Here is a 23,786-nt window from a genome sequence, read left to right on the forward strand (position 1 = left end):
AGGAAACTCAATACAGCTACTATAATACCTACTACTTGTATCTTGTTCTTTTGGTCACTACCCAAAGACTATAGATGAGGGTAGGAACGAAGATCGACTGGTAAATCCAGAGCTTTGCCTTTCAGCTCAGCTCTCTCTTCACCACGACGGATCTGTGCAGAGTCCGCATTACTGCAGACGCCGCACCAATCCGCCTGTCGGTCTCATGCTCCATCCTTCCCTCACTTGTGAACAAGACCCCGAGGTACTTGAACTCCTCCACTTGGGACAGAATCTAATCCCCGACCCGGAGAGTGCACTCCACCCTTTTCCGGTTGAGGACCATGGACTCGGATTTGGAGGTGCTGATTCTCATCCCGACCGCTTCACACTCGGCTGCGAACTGATCCAGTGAGATTTGGAGGTCACGGTATGATGAAGCAAACAGGACCATATCATCTGCAAAAAGCCCCATACTCCCGGACAACCCCCCACAGTTCTCCCCGAGGAACACGGTCGAATGCCTTCTCCAAGTCCACAAAACACATGTGAACTGATTGGGCAAACTCCCATGCACCCTCAAGGATCCTGCAGAGGGTGGAGAGCTGGTCCACAGTTCCACAACCCAGACAAAATTCTCACCACGCTCCTCCTGAATCCAAAGTTCGGCTATCCGATGGACCCCTCCTCTCCAGCACCCCCGAATAGACCTTACCAGGGAGACTGAGGAGTGTGATTCCCCTATAGTTGGAACACACCCTCCGGTCCCCCTTGTTAAAAAGAGGGGCCACCACCCCAGTCTGCCAATCCAGAGGCACTGCCCCCGTTGTCCACATGATGCTGCAGAGTTGTGTCAACCATGACAGCCCCACAACATCCAGGGCCTGAGTTGAGGTCAGCAGCGCATCGCCCCCACTGTACACACTGTTGACGGTGCACTGCTTCCCCCTCCTGAGACGCCGGACAGTGGTCCTGAACCTCTTCGAAGCCACCCAACCAAACTCCTGCCTTTTTGCCTCAGCGACCACCACAGCTGCAGTCTGTTGGAGTCCCCCAGGCCAAAAAGGCCCTATAGGACTCCTTCTTCAGCTTGACGGCATCCCTCACTGCCGGTGTCCACCAGTGGGTTTTGGTATTGCCGCCACGACAGGCACCGACCACTTTACGGCCACAGCACCAGTTGGCCGCCTTGACAATGGAGGCACAATGCGCTTAGGTCTGCCAGGTCTGACCGGCATCCCCCACCATCGGAGCCAACTCACCACCAGGTGGTGATCAGTTGACAGCTCCGCCCCTCTCTTCACCCGAGTGTCCAAGACATGCGGCCGCAAGTCCGACAGCACGACTACAAAGTCAATCATCAAACTGCGGCCTAGGGTGTCCTGGTGCCAAGTGCACATATGGACCCCCTTATGCTGAGGGACAGAGTGCCAAGGTCCCTGCTTTGAGCTGCCGCCCAGCTCACAGTGCACCTGATCCCTTTGGTCCCTCCTACGGGTGGTGAGTCCATGGGAAAGGAGTCCCATGTTGCCTCTTTGGGCTGTCCTCCTGGCCACCAGGCGCTCGCCACCGAACCCCACCCCCAGGCCTGGCTCCAGGGGTGGGCCCCGGTGACCCGCATCTGGGCAAGGGAAACGTGGTTCCATGTTTGTTTTCCATCATAAGGGTGCAACATGGTGGCCTCAATTCAAGAGGAGGTCCCTATGTAGATATAAAGCGCTCATTCTAAGGTTACAAAAACAAGCAGTTCTTATTTTCGGGTGATTATACAAATCCCCCGGGAAGAGCTGCTGCCCCCGCAACCTGACCCCAGATAAGTGGAAGAAGACGGTACGGTACGTTATACAAAAATTAAAACACATCTATTAATAAAATATTCTGTTTCTGCTAAGTATGTTCTGCTACTTGCCACTAGATTCTATACACTGCACCTTTAAATAGGGACTTGCATCATTATAAGTTATAATAATGATCAGTATTAGTTTAAGTAATTTAACAATGTAGTCCCCATTTGAAGAAAATGCAATGCTTTAAACTGTTTCCCCGAGGATCAATTTGATCTTGAATGGAAAGGTAACAGTGAATATTGACGGGAGAAAAGATTGCTTCATGCATTACTTTCATTTATAATCTCCCTTTTTGCCACATGTTGTATTTTGGTTCAATATTTATTATTGTTTTTGCCCTTCTGATGGCAAACTCTCCATTAAAATATCATGGTCTCATAGGCTTGCTGAAAGATACAAAACACCAGAGCAGAGTGGTATAGACTTACCGTGATAGAGTCTGGGCTGTAGTTGTGGAGAATTGCCTTAATTTCTATCTGCTCTCCACGGACAGCAGAGTAAGGCAGCCTGAGATCAATGAAGAATTCTTTCTTTACAATTACCTCTAATGGCTCGCCAACACAGATTCCTTAAAGGTGGAAGGGATTTTTTTAAAAACAACAGAAGAAAAAAATGTGGGGGATATAGAGACAGTACAATAGAAGGCTTTTGGTTTTTTAGGCACACAAATTAAAACACAAGACAGATTTTAGTCACTGAATCGTCACCATGAGTTCTTGAAAGACTAATGCCAGTGAACTGCCAGGTTGTGATGGAGTCTTGCAGAGGAATATCTTGCTCAAAAGATGTGGCAGTACTGAAACATAGAAAAGTGTAATCAGGTTGACAGGTAAAAGGTGACTTTAAATAAAGTCTTTAAAATTGGACTTTAAAATGGTGTCATGAAATTAGTTATCAGTGTATTTGTGTGTGTTTACAGATGTCAGTTGACTCATCAATTAAGGCAATTGGGCAGTTTGATATCCAAAATTTTAGCTGTGGCATGATTTTTTAGTTTGTATATTTCTGTTGCCTCACCAGTTAGGGTCTCTTGGAGGGCAAGCAGGTAGGTCAATAGGTAGCCAGTGCCAACTTTCTGGGAACTTGGTGCGGGAAACAATGTCATTGCTGTCCATGTAACTGTCATCTTCCTCACCTGATGCATAGATTTAAAAAAGCTTTTCACTGAGAGACAATGGTTATTTTCTAACTACCTCTATGACCATGGATAGCAAGACCTGTCTCTTACTGCGAGCCAATACAAGGCTGTCCTGCTTCCTCTCAGCTCGCTGACTTTCCAGCTCCTTGCAGCAGTGCAGGAAGGCCTCGACACAGACTGTACCATCAGTGATGTACTCGCTGCGCACCTCACAGGTGTATGAAAGGGGGGTGTCCTTCATGCCATCCAAACAACAGTCACGTTGTAGTCCTTTTTTATACTGACTTGCTGGAAAGAAGGAAGATTGCGGAAGGAGAGAGGCGGAGGTGAGATGGTATAGAGAGCAAGAAGAGGGTGATGGACAACTGCACAGTTATTAAAAATATAAACATGTTTGTAAAATGAAAATACATTTACACAACAAAAACAGAAACATGAATTGTGTTTAAATCGTTCCATTGATACACAGAATTGCAAAAACAAATATTGTTTGTAATTACAAACATTTCAGAGAGCTGTGTGGCAGAGGGAGACTGAATATTTGATTATTGGGTAATTTGAACTATGGTTCTTACTTAAGCTGGTTATGACTTCTGTTATAGTAGCGGCTCGTTTCCTCCTGCTGGGGGCTGGACATTTCAATTCTGGAAAAGCAACACATACCAGATCTTTAACAGAACTCAACAGTGTTAAATTTAGGCTTGAATACTGCATGGTGTCTGTGACGTGGTGCTGATGAAGACAGATTCAGAGGTCATTATTGCATATATTTATTGCATATATTATTTGTTGGATTTTTATGAAATATAATGTAATTAGGATGAAACAACTGTGGGAAAAGTAACCCCTGAAAATTGTGTCTTTGCTGACCTCTAATGTAGACTATCACAGTTATGCAGATGACACACAGATATACCTAGCACTGTCTCCAGATGACTACAGTCCAATACAGTCATTGTGTCACTGTTTAGAGCAAGTAACTAATTGGATGAACCAAAATTTCCTTCAATTAAATCAGGACAAAACTGAGGTCATTGTTTTTGGCAATAAAAAGAAGAGGATTGCTGTCAGTAAACATCTGGAGTCACTCTCTCTAAAAACTACGGACCAAGTCCGAAACCTTGGCGTGCTGATAGACTCAGATCTGACCTTCAGCAGTCACATCAAATCAATCACCAAAACAGCTTCTATCAGCTTAAGAACATATCCAGAGTGAAGGGTTTTATGTCTCAAACAGACAAGGAGAAGTTGATTCATGCTTTCATCTCAAGTAGACTCGACTACTGTAACGGTCTTCTGACTGGACTCCCACAAAAAAGCATTAAACAGCTGCAGCTCATTCAGAACGCTGCAGCTCCAGTTTGAACCAGAACAAAGAGATCAGAGCACATTACTCCAGTTCTAAAGTCTTTACACTGGCTCCCAGTCAGCTCTAAAGTCTTTACACTGGCTCCCAGTCAGTTCTAAAGTCTTTACACTGCCTCCCAGTCAGTTCTAAAGTCTTTACACTGGCTCCCAGTCAGTTCTAAAGTCTTTACACTGGCTCCCAGTCAGTTCTAATGTCTTTACACTGGCTCCCAGTCAGTTCTAAAGTCTTTACACTGGCTCCCAGTCAGTTCTAAAGTCTTTACACTGGCTCCCAGTCAGTTCTAAAGTCTTTACACTGGCTCCCAGTCAGTTCTAAAGTCTTTACACTGGCTCCCAGTCAGTTCTAAAGTCTTTACACTGGCTCCCAGTCAGCTCTAAAGTCTTTACACTGGCTCCCAGTCAGTTCTAAAGTCTTTACACTGGCTCCCAGTCAGTTCTAAAGTCTTTACACTGGCTCCCAGTCAGCTAGAGAATAGATTTTAAAGTTCTGCTACTGGTCTACAAATCACTGAATGGTTTAGGTCCAGAATACATGAATGACATGTTAGTAGAATATAAACCAAGTAGAGCTCTGAGATCTACTGACTCAGGTCAGGTAGTTGAGCCCAGAGCTCTGAGATCTACTGACTCAGGTCAGATAGTCGAGCCCAGAGCTCTGAGATCTACTGACTCAGGTCAGATAGTTGAGCCCAGAGCTCTGAGATCTACTGACTCAGGTCAGATAGTTGAGCCCAGAGCTCTGAGATCTACTGACTCAGGTCAGATAGTTGAGCCCAGAGTTCAAACTAAACATGGTGAAGCAGCTTTTAGCTGTTATGCTGCACACAACTGGAACAAACTACCAGCAGAACAGTGAACACTTTTAAATCCAGGTTAAAAACATTTCTCTTCTCCTGAGCTTATGATTGAGCTCTTTTAAAGCATTTTACATTTTAATCTTTCATTTGCACTCTATGTCCTTTTAATGATTTTAAAGCAAATTATTATTAGCTAAACCAAGGTGCACATTTGCGATCACACCAAAGCTGGGTTTGGTTGGGAATGTATGGAATGAGATAAGAAGGAGGAAAAACAATGAGACTACAGAATAAGTAGTGTCACCTAGTCTGTGTGGGGTTCCAGAAGCAGTGCTAGACTCAAATAACAGCCCAGCATCGTAGAACACACTCATGCTGTCTTTCCCTCCACCTGGTGTGCAGCCTGTATCGTACTTCTCTACCGTGTCCCACACCTGAGCAGCAAAATGCAAACACACAAGGTTCAAGTAAAATGGATGCATCAATAAACACATGAAAAACTGCAGGCCAAAAATCTGCTGCATGACAATATCTTATTGTGACTTATTGTGACTAACACAATTGTACACTGTGTACCAATTTGTTCTTTAGAAATACAGAAAAGTGAACACATGTATAAGTTATTTATGCCTTACACTTAGATTTGAAATGAATTCCCTTTCAAATAGCTTAGAAAATACAGATAGAAATTGCCTTTTTCTGGGTGAGGCGGTGCTTGTTGTTGAGGACGTAGACACCTTTGTCAACTGCCACTAGTCCTACTTTGGCCCCTGGGTCTCCTGTTATCTTCAGACCAAAAATGTTTCGAGGCTTATAGGATGCAACAGGTCTTGTTGATTCCAACGTCAGCTAAATGTGAAATGAAGGGCAATGAAGGGAAAAATATCAAAAAGTGTGTGGTTGATACCAAAGAAAGGACAATGAAGGAAACATGCAGATTTGTATTTGTTAACGCAGTTACAACACTATATCACAGAACTTCATCATATTGAGTGTGGGTGTTTTCTTTTGTCCATCTCAGTAGTTTAACTACTTCAGTGTTGTGTGCCTCACCGAGCCCATACAGGAGTCCTTGACATCCACCCAAACAGAGTCTGACACCACTTCATTTTCATTTGTATGGTAGTAGGCTATGATACGGAATGATGGCAGCATGTCTTCTTGGATGGGAACTTGCAGGGAAATTATTACTTGTCCATCCATCTTGAAACGGCCATGTTTCACCAGCTGACCTCTGCTCAGGATCTGAGGGGAACAGATTTAAACAGCAACACTTATCTAAAATGCATGCATATAATACACACATTGTGTGAAGCCAAACAAATACATGTGCATGTGCACAATGCACAGGAGCAAAGCATCTCTCACCAGGTATGTGATGTCTTGATTATGGTTTTGCTGCCCGTTGAAGTTGAGGTCAATTTTCATGTCATCTCTTACTTTCAGCTCAGCTGTATCCACCCCTACAGAAATTACACTTTGTGATTATATTATAGACAACAATGTTATGCTTTGTGTTAAGGCAGCACTGTCATTCACACCATCTTTTTACTATTTGATGTTGTTACAGGAGGACCCTTACCTATGTGGATGTAATTGTTGCTTTCAGTTTTATATGGGTCAGCAGTCATGGTGGCTGTTGCTTGCCTTTCAGGTGAAATACGAGGATCATCTGTCTTTGCCTGCAATTAAAACATATGGATAAGTATACATACACAAACACAGTTAAATAAAGAAATATCTTTCCTGTCCAATACTTGACTAGTGTAGCTCAGACTCGAAAAAGTAAAATCAATTGAAAGAACATACAACAAACAACATATAGCCAGATGAACATCAGTTGAGAGAACATGATCTAGTCATTTTTCCAGCAGAAACAGAACTACATTAATTCATTCACCACTTCATTTAGAGTTAAGTTTCTGGCCACCTGATGAGTGTGAACTTAATGTTCACTCTTCTTTTAGCTCAAAAATGTTTTAATTTGCCAAACCTGACTGTAATGCCAAAGGGTTGAGACTTTCAAAACATTTTGGAGACTTACGGTGATCCTCAGATTGTTGTTTCCTGCCACTGTATTGATGGTAAGCTTAGCTATGCCGTTGGCTGCAGTGGTGCCCTGCACCTCATGATCATCATGGCTTACAACCACCTTAACACGATTTGCTGGAGTCTCATCAGGATTCACAACTTCAACCTACCATCCAAGACACAAACAGCTGAACAGTCAGAAAAACACTGAAGTACCTCATTTAAAGACATTTTATCAATGGTAACATAATGCTACCAGTTTAGGACTTCATAGTTCAACAATCATCAAGTTAAGTAAAATCCCATGTCAGGCTAGTAAATCGAGCAATTTACTTGTCTGAATGGGCAAGTGGTAAAATTATTAAAAGTTATTTCAATCATTGCCATATCATAAACTATGCTTTCATTCTCTGGTAAACAGCATAGCCCCGTTGCATCACAGAATATTGGCATGCAATCAAGAGCAAACATCCCTCAGGATTATGTGAGCATTGTCAAATAGACAGATCAGTGAAGTGTGTAATTTTTCACAGATTGAGGAATTGCACTAGTCATTTGCTCAAACAGTGACTGTGTTTCAGTTGTGAAATGTTTCATGTTCAAGAAAATTAACTTGGTTTCATTTTGCGCAGATGTAAATGTGTAAATGTGTACTTCACCGCCATATGAAATGTCATTCCTGGTTTGAAATATTTGGGTGTTTTCTTGAAGGTGATGGTATAAGGTGAAGTGACAATCTTGATACCTCTCAACTCTGCCGCCACCATTTCACTACCTGTGAAACACACAAACACACACACACACACACACACACACACACACACACACACACACACACACACACACACACACACACATTACTGAAGATTTTTTACGTTTGTTTTATTCATGCCTAATTGACACAGAAAAGCTGTAAATCCATTCAATTTCTGACTTACTTTTTGTCACATGACTTTCTTGTGCTGGAAACTCATTTAAGATTAATTTGAAAACTGTTGTGCTGATAAATCATATGATTCACACATGATCATACATACTGAACAGATAGAAAAAGTGTCTTTCTCACCACTCTCCGTCAGCACACTGACAGCTACATACAAAGGATCGTCCACCAGCTCAGCGATATCAAAGGTCTCTGTGATGTGCTCTCTCTTCAGTGTGACCTGTCCAGCACCACGCCTGATCTACATGGTGAAAGGTACAGTAAATAGATTGTTCTTATATAGCAATTTTCTAGTCTTTTCTACTAGTCAAAGCACTTTTATATGACTATAGTAGTGTTTGTGAGAGAGTATGATAGTAAGTGTGTGTGACTATAGTAGTGTATATGAGAGAGTATGATAGTAAGTGTGTGTGACTATAGTAGTGTATGTGAGAGAGTATGATAGTAAGTGTGTGTGACTATAGTAGTGTTTGTGAGAGAGTATGATAGTAAGTGTGTGTGACTATAGTAGTGTATGTAAGAGAGTATGATAGTAAGTGTGTGTGACTATAGTAGTGTATGTGAGAGAGTATGATAGTAAGTGTGTGTGACTATAGTAGTGTATGTGAGAGAGTATGATAGTAAGTGTGTGTGACTATAGTAGTGTATGTGAGAGAGTATGATAGTAAGTGTGTGTGACTATAGTAGTGTATGTGAGAGAGTATGATAGTATGTGTGTGTGACTATAGTAGTGTATGTGAGAGAGTATGATAGTAAGTGTGTGTGACTATAGTAGTGTATGTGAGAGAGTATGATAGTAAGTGTGTGTGACTATAGTAGTGTATGTGAGAGAGTATGATAGTAAGTGTGTGTGACTATAGTAGTGTATGTGAGAGAGTATGATAGTATGTGTGTGTGACTATAGTAGTGTATGTGAGAGTATGATAGTAAGTGTGTGTGACTATAGTAGTGTATGTGAGAGAGTATGATAGTAAGTGTGTGTGACTATAGTAGTGTATGTGAGAGAGTATGATAGTAAGTGTGTGTGACTATAGTAGTGTATGTGAGAGAGTATGATAGTAAGTGTGTGTGACTATAGTAGTGTTAGTAAGAGAGTATGATAGTAGGTGTGTGTAACTATAGTAGTGTATGTGAGAGAGTATGATAGTAAGTGTGTGTGTGACTATAGTAGTGTATGTGAGAGTATGATAGTAAGTGTGTGTGACTATAGTAGTGTATGTGAGAGAGTATGATAGTACGTGTGTGTGACTATAGTAGTGTATGTGAGAGAGTATGATAGTAAGTGTGTGTGACTATAGTAGTGTTTGTAAGAGAGTATGATAGTAAGTGTGTGTGACTATAGTAGTGTATGTGAGAGAGTATGATAGTAAGTGTGTGTGACTATAGTAGTGTATGTGAGAGAGTATGATAGTAAGTGTGTGTGACTATAGTAGTGTATGTGAGAGAGTATGATAGTAGGTGTGTGTGACTATAGTAGTGTATGTGAGAGAGTATGATAGTAAGTGTGTGTGACTATAGTAGTGTATGTGAGAGAGTATGATAGTAAGTGTGTGTGACTATAGTAGTGTATGTGAGAGAGTATGATAGTAAGTGTGTGTGACTATACTAGTGTATGTGAGAGAGTATGATAGTAAGTGTGTGTGACTATAGTAGTGTATGTGAGAGAGTATGATAGTAAGTGTGTGTGACTATAGTAGTGTATGTGAGAGAGTATGATAGTAAGTGTGTGTGACTATAGTAGTATGTGTGAGAGAGTATGATAGTACGTGTGTGTGACTATAGTAGTGTATGTGAGAGAGTATGATAGTAAGTGTGTGTGACTATAGTAGTGTATGTGAGAGAGTATGATAGTAAGTGTGTGTGACTATAGTAGTGTATGTGAGAGAGTATGATAGTAAGTGTGTGTGACTATAGTAGTGTTTGTGAGAGAGTATGATAGTAAGTGTGTGTGACTATAGTAGTGTTTGTAAGAGAGTATGATAGTAAGTGTGTGTGACTATAGTAGTGTATGTGAGAGAGTATGATAGTAAGTGTGTGTGACTATAGTAGTATGTGTGAGAGAGTATGATAGTACGTGTGTGTGACTATAGTAGTGTATGTGAGAGAGTATGATAGTAAGTGTGTGTGACTATAGTAGTGTATGTGAGAGAGTATGATAGTAAGTGTGTGTGACTATAGTAGTGTATGTGAGAGAGTATGATAGTAAGTGTGTGTGACTATAGTAGTGTTTGTAAGAGAGTATGATAGTAAGTGTGTGTGTCTATAGTAGTGTTTGTGAGAGAGTATGATAGTAAGTGTGTGTGACTATAGTAGTAAGTGTGTGTGACTATAGTAGTGTATGTGAGAGAGTATGATAGTAAGTGTGTGTAACTATAGTAGTAAGTGTGTGTGACTATAGTAGTGTATGTGAGAGAGTATGATAGTAAGTGTGTGTGACTATAGTAGTGTTTGTGAGAGAGTATGATAGTACGTGTGTGTGACTATAGTAGTGTTTGTGAGAGAGTATGATAGTAAGTGTGTGTGACTATATTAGTGTATGTGAGAGAGTATGATAGTAGGTGTGTGTGACTATAGTAGTAAGTGTGTGTGACTATAGTAGTGTATGTGAGAGAGTATGATAGTAAGGGTGTGTGACTATAGTAGTGTATGTGAGAGAGTATGATAGTAAGTGTGTGTGACTATAGTAGTGTATGTGAGAGAGTATGATAGTAAGTGTGTGTGACTATAGTAGTGTATGTGAGAGAGTATGATAGTAAGTGTGTGTGACTATAGTAGTGTATGTGAGAGAGTATGATAGTAAGTGTGTGTGACTATAGTAGTGTATGTGAGAGAGTATGATAGTAAGTGTGTGTGACTATAGTAGTGTATGTGAGAGAGTATGATAGTAAGTGTGTGTGACTATAGTAGTGTTTGTGAGAGAGTATGATAGTAAGTGTGTGTGACTATAGTAGTGTATGTGAGAGAGTATGATAGTAAGTGTGTGTGACTATAGTAGTGTATGTGAGAGAGTATGATAGTAGGTGTGTGTGACTATAGTAGTGTTTGTGAAAGAGTATGATAGTAAGTGTGTGTGACTATATTAGTGTATGTGAGAGAGTATGATAGTAGGTGTGTGTGACTATAGTAGTGTATGTGAGAGAGTATGATAGTAAGTGTGTGTGACTATAGTAGTGTATGTGAGAGAGTATGATAGTAAGTGTGTGTGTGACTATAGTAGTGTATGTGAGAGAGTATGATAGTAGGTGTGTGTGACTATAGTAGTGTTTGTGAAAGAGTATGATAGTAAGTGTGTGTGACTATAGTAGTGTATGTGAGAGAGTATGATAGTAAGTGTGTGTGACTATAGTAGTAAGTGTGTGTGACTATAGTAGTGTATGTGAGAGAGTATGATAGTAAGTGTGTGTGACTATAGTAGTGTATGTGAGAGAGTATGATAGTAAGTGTGTGTGACTATAGTAGTGTATGTGAGAGAGTATGATAGTAAGTGTGTGTGATTATAGTAGTGTATGTGAGAGAGTATGATAGTATGTGTGTGTGACTATAGTAGTGTTTGTAAGAGAGTTTGATAGTAAGTGTGTGTGACTATAGTAGTGTATGTGAGAGAGTATGATAGTAAGTGTGTGTGACTATAGTAGTGTTTGTGAGAGAGTATGATAGTAAGTGTGTGTGACTATAGTAGTGTATGTGAGAGAGTATGATAGTAAGTGTGTGTGACTATAGTAGTGTATGTGAGAGAGTATGATAGTAAGTGTGTGTGACTATAGTAGTGTATGTGAGAGAGTATGATAGTAAGTGTGTGTGACTATAGTAGTGTATGTGAGAGAGTATGATAGTAAGTGTGTGTGACTATAGTAGTGTATGTGAGAGAGTATGATAGTAAGTGTGTGTGACTATAGTAGTGTATGTGAGAGAGTATGATAGTAAGTGTGTGCGACTATAGTAGTGTTTGTAAGAGAGTATGATAGTAAGTGTGTGTGACTATAGTAGTGTATGTGAGAGAGTATGATAGTAAGTGTGTGTGACTATAGTAGTGTATGTGAGAGAGTATGATAGTATGTGTGTGTGACTATAGTAGTGTATGTGAGAGAGTATGATAGTAAGTGTGTGCGACTATAGTAGTGTATGTGAGAGAGTATGATAGTAAGTGTGTGTGACTATAGTAGTGTTTGTAAGAGAGTATGATAGTAAGTGTGTGTGACTATAGTAGTAAGTGTGTGTGACTATAGTAGTAAGTGTGTGTGACTATAGTAGTGTATATGAGAGAGTATGATAGTAAGTGTGTGTGACTATAGTAGTAAGTGTGTGTGACTATAGTAGTAAGTGTGTGTGACTATAGTAGTGTATGTGAGAGAGTATGATAGTAAGTGTGTGTGACTATAGTAGTGTTTGTAAGAGAGTATGATAGTAAGTGTGTGTGACTATAGTAGTGTATGTGAGAGAGTATGATAGTAAGTGTGTGTGACTATAGTAGTAAGTGTGTGTGACTATAGTAGTGTATGTGAGAGAGTATGATAGTAAGTGTGTGTGACTATAGTAGTGTATGTAAGAGAGTATGATAGTAAGTGTGTGTGTGTGTAACTATAGTAGTAAGTGTGTGTGACTATAGTAGTGTATGTGAGAGAGTATGATAGTAAGTGTGTGTGACTATAGTAGTGTATGTGAGAGAGTATGATAGTAAGTGTGTGTGACTATACTAGTGTTTGTAAGAGAGTATGATGTAACATGTGAGAGCAGCTATAAATTATTTCCTAAACAGCCTCTCATACTTTTACACTACATGTCACATTCACACACATTCATACACTGATGACAGGAGCTACCACACAGGGGTGTTAACCTGTTCATCAGGAGGGAGACTAACCATTCACACAGTTTTTTTCGGGAGCAAGCATAACACCACATATCTAACTATTGCTGTATTATCTAACACCATATAATACAGAAATGTAGGTAGTAGTAGGCATGGGCCGGTATGAGATTCTGGCGGTATGATAACCATAAGAAATAATATCACGGTTTCACGGTATGGCGGTATTGCGATTACAGCTCTAAAATGTTCCTAAAAGTAAGAAAAATAAAGACAGACATGTTAATTTAACCTGAATATACACTGTAATGACAGTGTGAGGGGTTGTGATAGTCTATGCTGCAGCTGCACCACTTGAGGGATTTCTGACCACCACTTCCTGTCTTTGACCAGCACTTTCTGTCTTTGACCAGACAAAAAAATCGCTCATAACTTAGGAACGGTATGACAGAAAATTTGTCGGTTTCGGTTATTGTGGTTTTTCAAATCGCGGTATACCTTGAACACGGTTATCATCCCATGCCTAGTAGGTCAGTAGGTACTTTGTTGGATATGTAAATTCTTATGTCACTCTGGTTTCATTCTGAACATGAATACCTCCCTCTGAAATGTAAAAGTTATAACTGTAGACATATGGACAGTAAAATCCCAGAATGTTTTCATGTTCTGCAGTTTTATGCTTGTGGTGTAACAAAAGTGTTAGTATTTGCTCACCGGCACCCTCTGAAGAGAGCTGGGGAAGCTCTTCTTTTGACCCTCCTTCACAACCCCAAATACCACATAGGCTGTCCCATCCACCTCTTTACCAAACAGATACCTAAAACCAAAAGAGAAGACATTGTAAGCCCACAGTCAAATAAAAACAGGAAAGAGTTTCAATAGGAATAGTCAAAACACCCTTAACATTCTTTATCAAGCCCATTTTCTAAATCCACAAAACATTAACCTGCACATACGTAGCTTTAATGTCGACGGTAAAGTCCTTGCTGTCCACATAGAAGAAGCCAAACTCAGGTATCAGTTTGACCTCAAAACTGGGCAACACTGAAAAATTGGAAACATTTTATTGGATGTCTAAATGGATCAAAAGTAAATCAATTTAAATAACAGTTTGAGTAAGAGGGACTCACCGTATTCTTTGACCTCAAACTGTGAAGAGTAGCTCTGCTGTGGGTTGCTGTTAAACTTGGCAAGCACTTTCCAAAGTCCAGGACTAAACATGCACACACACACACACACACACACACAGTAAAAGGTTACAATATTCATAACACAGGAGTCCACACCTCAGACTGAAGTTATTTATGTCTTCTATAAGTTAAGATATACATAAATGAGCTGCTAACAGTCATTTTAGTGCCCTACATTTATGTTGGCTGACTAAACAATAGTTAGAAAAGTTGCAATACCTTTATTTTACCCCTGTTTAGACTTAGTACTATGATTCATTTACAATTAATATCCAGATTGAAACACGATTTAAAGGGGCAACTGGAGATTTACATCAGAAGATTGATATTAAACACTCTCATATCTCTACATAAAATAAAATTGGAGCCAGCAGCAAGTTAGCTTAGCTTAAAAGACTGGAAACAGAGGAAAACAACTGGCATGGCTCAGTCTGTAGGTAACAGAATTACAACAATTATAACTATTATTTATATATTTCTCTCTGTTTACCTGTCTGTTGTCTACCTCTGTAGATATTCTGATTTAATGCAGCTATGCATGTGTGTGTGTGTGTGTGTGTGTGTGTGTGTGTGTGTGTGTGTTTGTGCGTGTGTGTGTGTGTATTATTATATTTCCTGTGTTTATGTACTGTATCTGTGGATATGTTACAATATTTGTTTTGGAGGAATTAGATTGGCGGCCATTGAGAGCTTGGGTCATATTACATGAACCCCAGATACACGAGTGTATCATGTCTCAATCAGAAAAAAGAAAAAAGAAAACTTCCTGGAGTTTGCGCTGGTTGCCTGGCAACTGCTAACTTGTTACATTCAGGTTTGACATTGTAAAGTTTCCAGTCCGAAGTGTTAAGTTAAAAATACATAAATCCCCATTAACACCTGCCAACAAAAACAGACTGTGCAGAAATAAAATACACACCTGGCAATTTCACCCAATGTGAAAACTCCAGAGTACATGCCTGATTTCAGAGAGACTGGATCAACTGGTAAAATTATGCCTTCAGGAGTCTAAAAATGCATAATTGAACAATCATTAAAAGTGAGCATTGCCAGTTTACATTTATTGAATGATGTCAATATTTTAACAAGTGTGTACTACTCATAAGTCTGATCCCTTGGATACTAAACATGTTTGTATGTTCTTGTCTACCTCTGATTAAGAGGCTGAAACTCAACCACTAGAGGGAGACATACATATTTTACAGTGAGAGGTGGGATGGGTATCAGATGAAATGAAATGAAAGAAACAATGGTCATTTAGGTATTTAAGAGGAATGTAGGGAGACACGGTGGAAAGTATGGAAATTGTCTAGCCTACAGTCAAACAGTGATAGTTGAATTCAATATTATATTGAATTCTGTGCCTATCAAAGACAAAGAATGCATTACCACAAACTCAATGGAAATAGAAGCATCAGTTTGGGTGGCCCCATCCCTCTCTACAGGCTCCATACTGGATGTCAATCCAAAGATCCTGTAACGAACTGAGACAGAGACGTTTTGAGTTTTGAATTTACTTTTCCCCTTATGTGAAAATAAGCCTTTTTCTGTAGTAGCTAGTAATGCAGTCACTCATTTCAAAAAATAAAAAATGTTGAAGTCAAACTTTGATGCTCTCAGAGAGGACTGAGTTTTTAAGAAGGATATGAGGATTGATGATTTACTCATTGGTGTTTGTAATCTAATACTTCTCAAATTTAGATGTTTCTCTTCTCATTGTTTATTAATGTATATCTCTCACTTGAAAGACTTCATTAAAAATGATAGTTCATCTCAAGAAGTCTATTTTTGAAAAAAATGAATATTGTGCTTGATCAGCACTAGCGAATTAATGTCCCTTACTGGGGATTTCCACTGGGTCCGTCAGCGGCGCGTTACAGCTGCGCCGCGGTCACCGGAGCTGATAGGTAACACTATAATCAATGAGAGTGTCTCCACCGGGAACGTTTCAGCAGCGTGTCAGCAACGTCCCAGCAGCGGCTCCCGCGCCGCAGCGCTTTCAATAGGTAGCATTTCTATTTTTGACGGAGCCGTTGCCAACTCGCGACAAGCTCAACAGAGCAGATTGCACCAGATAGGAAGTTCCACGCCGCTGACGGACCCAGTGGAAATCCCCAGTATGTGTCCCCACCAGTTCTAAATCAGCTGCTAGGCGCCAGCCGAGGATTAGGGTTAGGGATAGGTGCCCAGTTCGCCCCGTAGCTGGGGAGATCGGTGAGAATGGTACCGTACCCGACCCCCCTACTGACCCGCCTTCCCCGTAGTGTCGGACACCACCCCGGGGGCGAGAGGACAGTGACAGGGGGACTGCTTCCCCAGCTGTGGCACGAGCTTAGCTTAGCTTCGTTCATAATGTTCATCATGTTTATTGTTCAATTTTGCAACAGATTATAACATTTTACCACTTGAAACATAGTGGTCATATATTTTCTCGGGAGAAATGTTGGAGTACCGAGAGACTTTATCACAAGGGTTTCTCAGAGGTGATTTGGACGCACCTGTGCTGTCGGGGGTGTAGAGGGTCTTGTCGGTCTGGATGAAGATGTAACCGGATTGGAAGGAAACTAAGACAACTTTCTCTAGCACTTGGCCAGGGAAGTGAGCTTGCAGGTACACATACTGCTTCACATTGGGATCCTTACTGAAGTCCCCGACAGGTATCTGAAACCAGAGATACAAACATTTGTGGAGGAGCACAATCAGATATACCATGAGCAAATATAAAAGCTTAATATATTTCTTTGTGGTCTTGATAGAAAAAACATTTTCTACAGATTACGTGATTAATGCAAGCAAAATATGAAAAGGAAATTATTTATAGTATACAGTACGGAACATATGTAAGAGTTGTTTTTTACTGTAATTTTTCCAAAGTTCTGGAATTTGTTTTCTTCATTAAGGAGGACGGTTTTGTCTGCCAGCTTTGTGGTTTTGGTTGGATGTTTCATGACCCTGATTTCGACCTGGATATCACCTTTGGAGCAATCTTGACATTCCACAAAGATGTTTTCTGCTGTTCCTACCCGCAACAAGTTGGGGGCAGACATCACTTTCCTGAAGTGCAGAAGGGAGAGAGGGAAGGACCACTGCACTGAATCACATCGCAGCTCAGGATGAACAGACTTACAGACAAACATGGTCTTTTTTATTGTAAGACAATAAGCAACACAAATGTTAATCATAATGGTCACTGTTTAAACACAGATTTACTGCTGTAACCTGCTGTGAGTGTTTTCTTTTTTATCTTTTTGTTTCATTTAAAGGACTTTTGTCGGGCTACAAAAGTTGAAATAGATATATTTTCTTTTTCAAAATGTCCTTATGACCCTTAAGGTTCAATTTAGAACCACTGTTGTTTAGCCTGTGTGTTCAAGGTTTGATTAACCCAAATCTGCCCACCCAACTAGTATGGACATCACACACCATGAGTAATGTATTTACTATCTAGACTAAAATCAAGCACCAGATCAATACAATTGTTTGCTTGTCTCTGGTGTAATGCATCACTTTGCAAACTCAGACCAAATGTGGACCAATTTGCTGGTATCATTCGAAAGACCACATTATCTTGACTTTTGAGACTACAAACTAATCTGCTGACTATTATGTAAGACACAAGCAAAATCAGTAGTGTGTATGTATTAAACAAATACTCACAATACTTTTGCTTGTATCCATACACTTGTTAAATGAATTATAAATGCAGACAACCACTGATCTTCTGCTCATTACAGTGTCTTAGAAAATGTTTGAATATGAGAAAGCAGAGCAAACAAACTGTAGGCTATATTTTGTATTTTTATGTTTATGTCTCTGCATTAAATCAGTAAGTTAGGTCTACTTACATTGGCGCTCCATCAGCTAGAGAAGACAGGGAGGCAAAGGCCAGTGAGGCCAGCAGCCAGAGTGGAGTTCTGCACATCCTTCCACCTGATCCTGCTCTGCTGTCAATATTCGAGCTCTACAGTACTCTTCTTTTATTCTCCCCCACCTCTACCTGTCCTCAACACTGTCTCATCCACCCCCTCCTGTTTGTGCAATTGCTGTACATGTGTAAACACATAACAGACATTCAGATGATTTCCCAGCAACAGTTGAGAAACTGCTCACTTCTGACAAAGGTAAACAGTGAAAAATCAATGAGGGTTTATCACATTCTCTTTTGGGTTCGTTGTCACATGTTGGCATATAAACATATATAGTGTAATATATCTAGTTCTTTCTTTCTTTTAAGATAGCAAAATGACCAGGAACTTTGTCAGGAAGACAAACAAGGGCCAGGCTCCTCCAGATGTAAAGTTCAGGACAGTCAGAGAGATGAAAAAGCATAATGCTGTTATATAAGGACAAAAAATGCACTTGTAGGAATGTTTTTTTCTGTTTATGTTTTCTTGGTACAGGAGATGAGCTAGATCTCCATGTAGTTTGGCTGGAGAATTAGGGAATGGACAGCAGCTGTTTGGGTTTTATTGTTTGTGAGATGGGTGTTTTACAGGGGCGGTTCTAGGAAGGGGCCAACAGGGGACAGTGCCAGACCCCTGTGTGGGCCCCCCATGAAGAATCTGCATTAATAATAAAAAGACAAATTTCCTGTGATGATTTTGTACTGAGGCTGTATGTGCCCCTCTAACAAAAAAGCTGGCCCCAACCTGGCCCCTCCATTAAAACTGGACTAGAACCGCCACTGGTGTTTTAGCCAACCAGGTGCAGGCACGCAGCCGCTGGCCAACGAGAGGCTGCTGGGAAGGACAAAAGAAGATCAAGGAAGAAGAAAAAGTTGTGGACGAAAAGCCAGACATGCTCGGTGGAAAGAACGCAAGGAAACAGGCCCGGGGAAGGACCGTTGTCACCACAAATGAAGGAGAACTGAGTACTCGGCGTGGCGAGGCAATTGGGCAGAGTTGGGAGCCCAGAAGTAGCCTAAAGCTACAGAGGATTGGATTCTATTTGAGTTGTTTTGGCCACAGTTATCTGCCGGCTCTTTTCGTGTCCCTAGGCCGCCTGTACTTGAGAGGGAGTCGCCAGGCTGGAGCCATACCTAAGAGGGAGAATGACAGAAGATTGAGCCAGCACCTGTTGCAACAGAGTACAGCGGCCGTCGGGACGTTTCAGCGTCTGCAATACTATCGGACTACCCCCACCGAGTTGAGCTTGTTTTATTTCTTTAAGAAGGGACTGATCAGCATTTTACCTTTGGTAACTTCTAGGGATTTTGGTGAATATTCTCTTGTAATAAATTATTGTTTACTCTCACTTTTAATCTGTCATCCTTGCTCAGATTGTTTCCTCCCCTGATTTAAAGGACTTGAGACCTATTGGCTGCATTACAGAAACAATCCCGTACCCGCCTCCTGCTCTTATGTGGTCAGACTGGGGAGTCCACCATTATTGTTTAATTTCTTGTTAATAATTAATATTTATTTATGATACTTCGTCATTATCAAAAAATGATCATACAGGACTTCTGTCCTGTGGCCCTCAGTCAAACATCTAGAACCATCTCAGTGAGCACAGGCTCTCCTCATGGTAAACAGCACTAAAGTTAGTGAGTGAGGCCAACTAGCTTCCACTTGATACCTACTTCATAACTGTGGATTCAGTTCAGCTTTCAATATAAACTTTCAAAACACACCACCCCCATTATAGTGATAAAGATACACACTACTGCAAAATAAAGTATATGTATAAGAGCAGGCAGCACAAGTTAGTTTAGTAGCTGTAGCCATGCTGCTACTAGCTAATCCATGGGGCTAATTTCTGTGTTTTGCCAGACTCCAAATATTTGTAAAGAGTTATGTAAAATTAAAATATATTTGGAAGGCTTCAGGAGACTCTTGCTTGCTTCTCTGACCTGTGTTATTGCTCCACATCTCTAAAACAGAGGTGGCAAGTGTAAGGTCAGCATGAGCCACAGTTCAAACAGATAGCCTACTGGAATTTTCAACGCGAGCTCTCACTTGTCACTAAACTGTGGTCATGGAAAACACTCAGAGGCTTGAGACAGAGACACTTATACTAGAAATTTCTCTCTTCGCTCTTTTGATATTTGCCTTATGTGAGCTTAAATTTCATTACACAAAAAAGTAATTCAAGTCTCAGTTTGACTTTAAAGCCACTAATGACACGATTGTAATGTTATCTTGAGACACTCTTTTGGGGTAAATTAGAAGGTGTTATTTTCCCAGGATAGCAGCTTCACTGCTTCATGGTCAACTCATGGAGTGATTCCTCTCAGGCCTCAGACAAATAAAAATGACATGGAGTGTGTGCTGTGTCCAGCCCTCAGGTCCTAGCTGTGGTGCTGGTTCTGACTCTTGATCATGCTCAGGTTGCTCTTCAGGCCCTGGCAGAAGGTAGACAGGCTGCTGTTGTCCTCTAGCAGCTTGCTGTGCTCCTGGATGAGTCGAGTTGAAGTCTGCTACTCCCTCTGGTCCTCCTCCAACTCAGACATCAGCTCCTGTCTAAACAGACCATGATGCAGAGAGCCTGTGTCACTTTCACTACATCATAACCACTGTTAAATGAGCAGTGAGCTGAGAGGTCAGGGTGAGGTTAGCCTAGCTCAGAATAAAGACTGGAAGTACAAGGAAACAATTAGCCTGGCTTTGCCCAAAATTTAAAAATACACCTAGCAACACCTTTTAAAGCTTGCATCTAGTTTGGAGTTGCTCCTATTACTCTACTCTATATGAACAGCTGGGTGCAGTGACTGTGTATTTATTCTGTGGTTACAGATTAATGAAAAACAGATCAGAGTTCATGAGTAAACTTTAAGTGAGGGGTGTTTGTTTTTTTTACTTGACAGAGCCAGACCAGCAGTATCCTCCTGCTTCCTGTCTTCCAGTGTATGCTAAACTAATCTAACCTCATCCAACACAGACATAACATTGATATACACCTGATCTAGAACATCTCATTCTCACAGAGCAAATAAGAAAATGTCTAAATGACATGCTTTGACTTACTTCCTCCTCACCAGGTGAGCGATCTCTGACTGGACTTTGAGGTACTCCTGAGCCAGTCTGATGTGCTGCTCAAACACAGCCATGGACTCCTTGGAGTTTGGACACGGTTCCAGAGGCTGAAACCAATCAGGATACATACAGTTTATAAAAGGCCTCATTTAAGAACAGAGTGAGAGCAATACTTTGACACATTAATAGTAATATCAAACTAAAAACACAACCAGTACCTGCACACTATTTTTGTTTTCTTCTTTCATTTGTAACTCATTGATTGGAAACTCAAAAAACCCTCAACTCAATTCATACATGTATATTTATTCATATTAATATTTGTATTTCTCTTGTGATGAGGATATATTGACACACACTAATGTGATTATATTATTATGATTGTCAACTGTGTGCTCTTTTCAATTTATTTGACTAATTTATTCATTTAGGTTTATATTTTTTTCACTTAGAGTTACGATAGATATATGCATTACCACATGGATATATGATACATGCATATATGATTTAGTATATAATAAACCTAATGACACCACTGTGCAGTACCACTTACTCATTCAATGATCCAACACAGTATCATGTATAATTATTTACAGGTATGCACACAGTGTGACTCACTAACACATGTCTGGATTTCAGTTAATCTCTTAACCAGATCAGTATTAAAATTATGAGTTTGATTTAAATCCCTGTTTTTTATTTACTCAACAACATTCCTGGTTTTCATATAAATAAAACAAATCAGACTTTTAATAATTCTATGATACTTTGCCAAACAAAGTACTTTTACAATCTAGTAAAATGAATCACATCCTAGTTTTGTGTTATAAAGTGTTGATATAATATTAATGTGTGTATTTCATTTAATGAACATAAAAACTGATTTTCAATTTACCTGTAACTGGTGATCCAGTTTCAGATAGGGAATGGAGCTGTCTAAACCATTGGTAGCTGAGGAAACACACACACACACACACACACACACACACACTCTCTAAAACACACACACACGTACACACACACTCACGCACAAACATAAAAACACACACAAATATACACACACACACGCACAAACACTCACAAACACATATACACACACAAACACTCACACACACAAACAAACAAACAAACACACACACACACACACACACACACACACACACAAACACACACACTACTACACATTTATAACCTGAACACATCTGATTGGATTATAAATGGATTTTAATCAACATCATTTATTCTTTATTCAGATTGTGGAGCTGCAGTTTGTCAAAGATCAGCTGTGATTATCTGGCCTCAGCTCTGAAGTGCAACCCCTCCCATCTGAGAGATCTGTATCTGTGGGGAAACAACCTGGAGGAATCAGACGTGAAGCAGCTGATTGATCTTCAGCAGAGTCCAGACTGCAGACTGAAGACTCTGAGGTCAGTAGAGAGTTGGAGTCAGTCTGTGCTGGTTTCAGCAGTTTAGTATTAAACACAGTCAGTATTCAGCTTTACATCTTAAATATACTGGATTCCTAAAGTTAGACTTGAAAGGAGAAAAAATGTCTGAATTCAGTTTATAAAGATAAAAGTTAATAAAATAAAAACTAAGCTGGACTTTAGATTAAAGTCAGGATTATTACATTAAGTCAAACTTGTGTTTTTAAATTCATAAGAAAAAAAATCTGGATTCTTTCTCTGAAAAATAAAAATAAACTTTAATTTGGATTAAAAAAAGAAATTAATTAAATAATGTCGAGATTCTTAAAAGTCTGACTTTTATGAGAAAAACATTTGAAATATTTCAATAAGTCAAATTTAGTCCAAATATTTTTTTAAGCTTTAAATCAGATTCTAATATAAATTCAATTAAAGAAGGTTGAAAGACTTAAATCATAAATTTATTTTCTGATTAAAACTTTTTCAGGATTAATTTCAGTTTGATTCGAGTTTTTATTTAAAGAGGAACTTTTACACATTTCAGCTCTGTATTAATATTCTGAGTCTCAGCTGGAATAAAACTTCATTTATCTTCTACTGGTCCTTCCTGCAGCGCCTCAATTCAGCCTCCGTCTCTTTAAGCCCCGACCCCCGAGCCCGCTCTGTCTCTTTAAGCCCCGCCCCCTGAGCCCGCTGTCTCTTTAAGCCCCTCCCCCCTCCCCAGCTGTCTCTGAGCCCCGCCCCCTCTGTCACTTAAAGCCCCTCCCCCGCTCCGTCTTTTTAAACCCCGCCCCCGAACACACTGTCTTTTAAAGCCCCGCCCCCAGAGCCCACTCCGTCTCTTTAAGCCCCGCCCCCAGAGCCCACTCCGTCTCTTAATGCCCCGCCCCCCCGAGCCCACTCTGCTCTGATTGGTCGGCTTCAGGAAGTCAAAACTCAAACTATTCAGTTAGTTTTTAAGGTTTTTTATTGAACATCGGAGAAGTTCTGCTTTACTTTGATCACAGATTCACACAAAACGTTCACGTCATTTTACGTCTGCAGAGCTTTTTTTTTTTTCTTTTCTTCTTTTTTTTTTAGGATTTCAGACGTAAAGTCGTTTTGTTTTTAACGTTAAATTCCCGATAACAGCGTCAGGTCGAAAGCTTCGTCGTCCAGCAGGAAAAAGATTTATTTTGAAAGGACGACTTCAGTCTTCAGTTTTACATCAGTTTCCACAAAACCACGTCTGTTCATATTTTCAGTTTTAGTGTTTGTGACGTTTCAAAGTTTTCACGTTATGAAG

The 23,786-nt window shown here is 40.2% G+C and overlaps 1 protein-coding gene across 3 annotated transcripts in view; it reads right to left on the reverse strand.

Moving 5' to 3' along the window:
- The window catches only part of LOC128385113 (complement C3-like), a 32,204-nt gene extending 14,105 nt beyond the window's left edge, over window positions 1-18,099 (reverse strand). For all 3 annotated transcript variants that reach the window (XR_008324636.1, XR_008324635.1, XM_053343965.1), the window contains exons 1-21: window positions 17,946-18,099; window positions 16,959-17,154; window positions 16,599-16,761; window positions 15,490-15,584; window positions 15,020-15,108; window positions 14,041-14,123; window positions 13,867-13,954; window positions 13,625-13,727; window positions 8,227-8,344; window positions 7,820-7,935; window positions 7,174-7,326; window positions 6,712-6,811; window positions 6,498-6,592; window positions 6,183-6,374; window positions 5,823-5,978; window positions 5,434-5,563; window positions 3,540-3,608; window positions 3,055-3,252; window positions 2,844-2,961; window positions 2,534-2,622; window positions 2,255-2,394 (exon numbers count right to left, since the gene is read on the reverse strand). Coding sequence is in view for 1 of the 3 variants with exons in the window: in XM_053343965.1 (XP_053199940.1) it covers window positions 2,255-2,394; window positions 2,534-2,622; window positions 2,844-2,961; window positions 3,055-3,252; window positions 3,540-3,608; window positions 5,434-5,563; window positions 5,823-5,978; window positions 6,183-6,374; window positions 6,498-6,592; window positions 6,712-6,811; window positions 7,174-7,326; window positions 7,820-7,935; window positions 8,227-8,344; window positions 13,625-13,727; window positions 13,867-13,954; window positions 14,041-14,123; window positions 15,020-15,108; window positions 15,490-15,584; window positions 16,599-16,761; window positions 16,959-17,154; window positions 17,946-18,022 (2,568 nt within the window). In the remaining 2 variants the exon portion in view is untranslated. The remainder of the gene's footprint in view (window positions 1-2,254; window positions 2,395-2,533; window positions 2,623-2,843; window positions 2,962-3,054; window positions 3,253-3,539; window positions 3,609-5,433; window positions 5,564-5,822; window positions 5,979-6,182; window positions 6,375-6,497; window positions 6,593-6,711; window positions 6,812-7,173; window positions 7,327-7,819; window positions 7,936-8,226; window positions 8,345-13,624; window positions 13,728-13,866; window positions 13,955-14,040; window positions 14,124-15,019; window positions 15,109-15,489; window positions 15,585-16,598; window positions 16,762-16,958; window positions 17,155-17,945) is intronic.
- Between the last annotated feature and the right edge of the window lie 5,687 nt (window positions 18,100-23,786).

The sequence above is a fragment of the Scomber japonicus genome, chromosome 23 (assembly GCF_027409825.1).
Source record: "Scomber japonicus isolate fScoJap1 chromosome 23, fScoJap1.pri, whole genome shotgun sequence".
Lineage (NCBI taxonomy): Eukaryota > Metazoa > Chordata > Actinopteri > Scombriformes > Scombridae > Scomber > Scomber japonicus.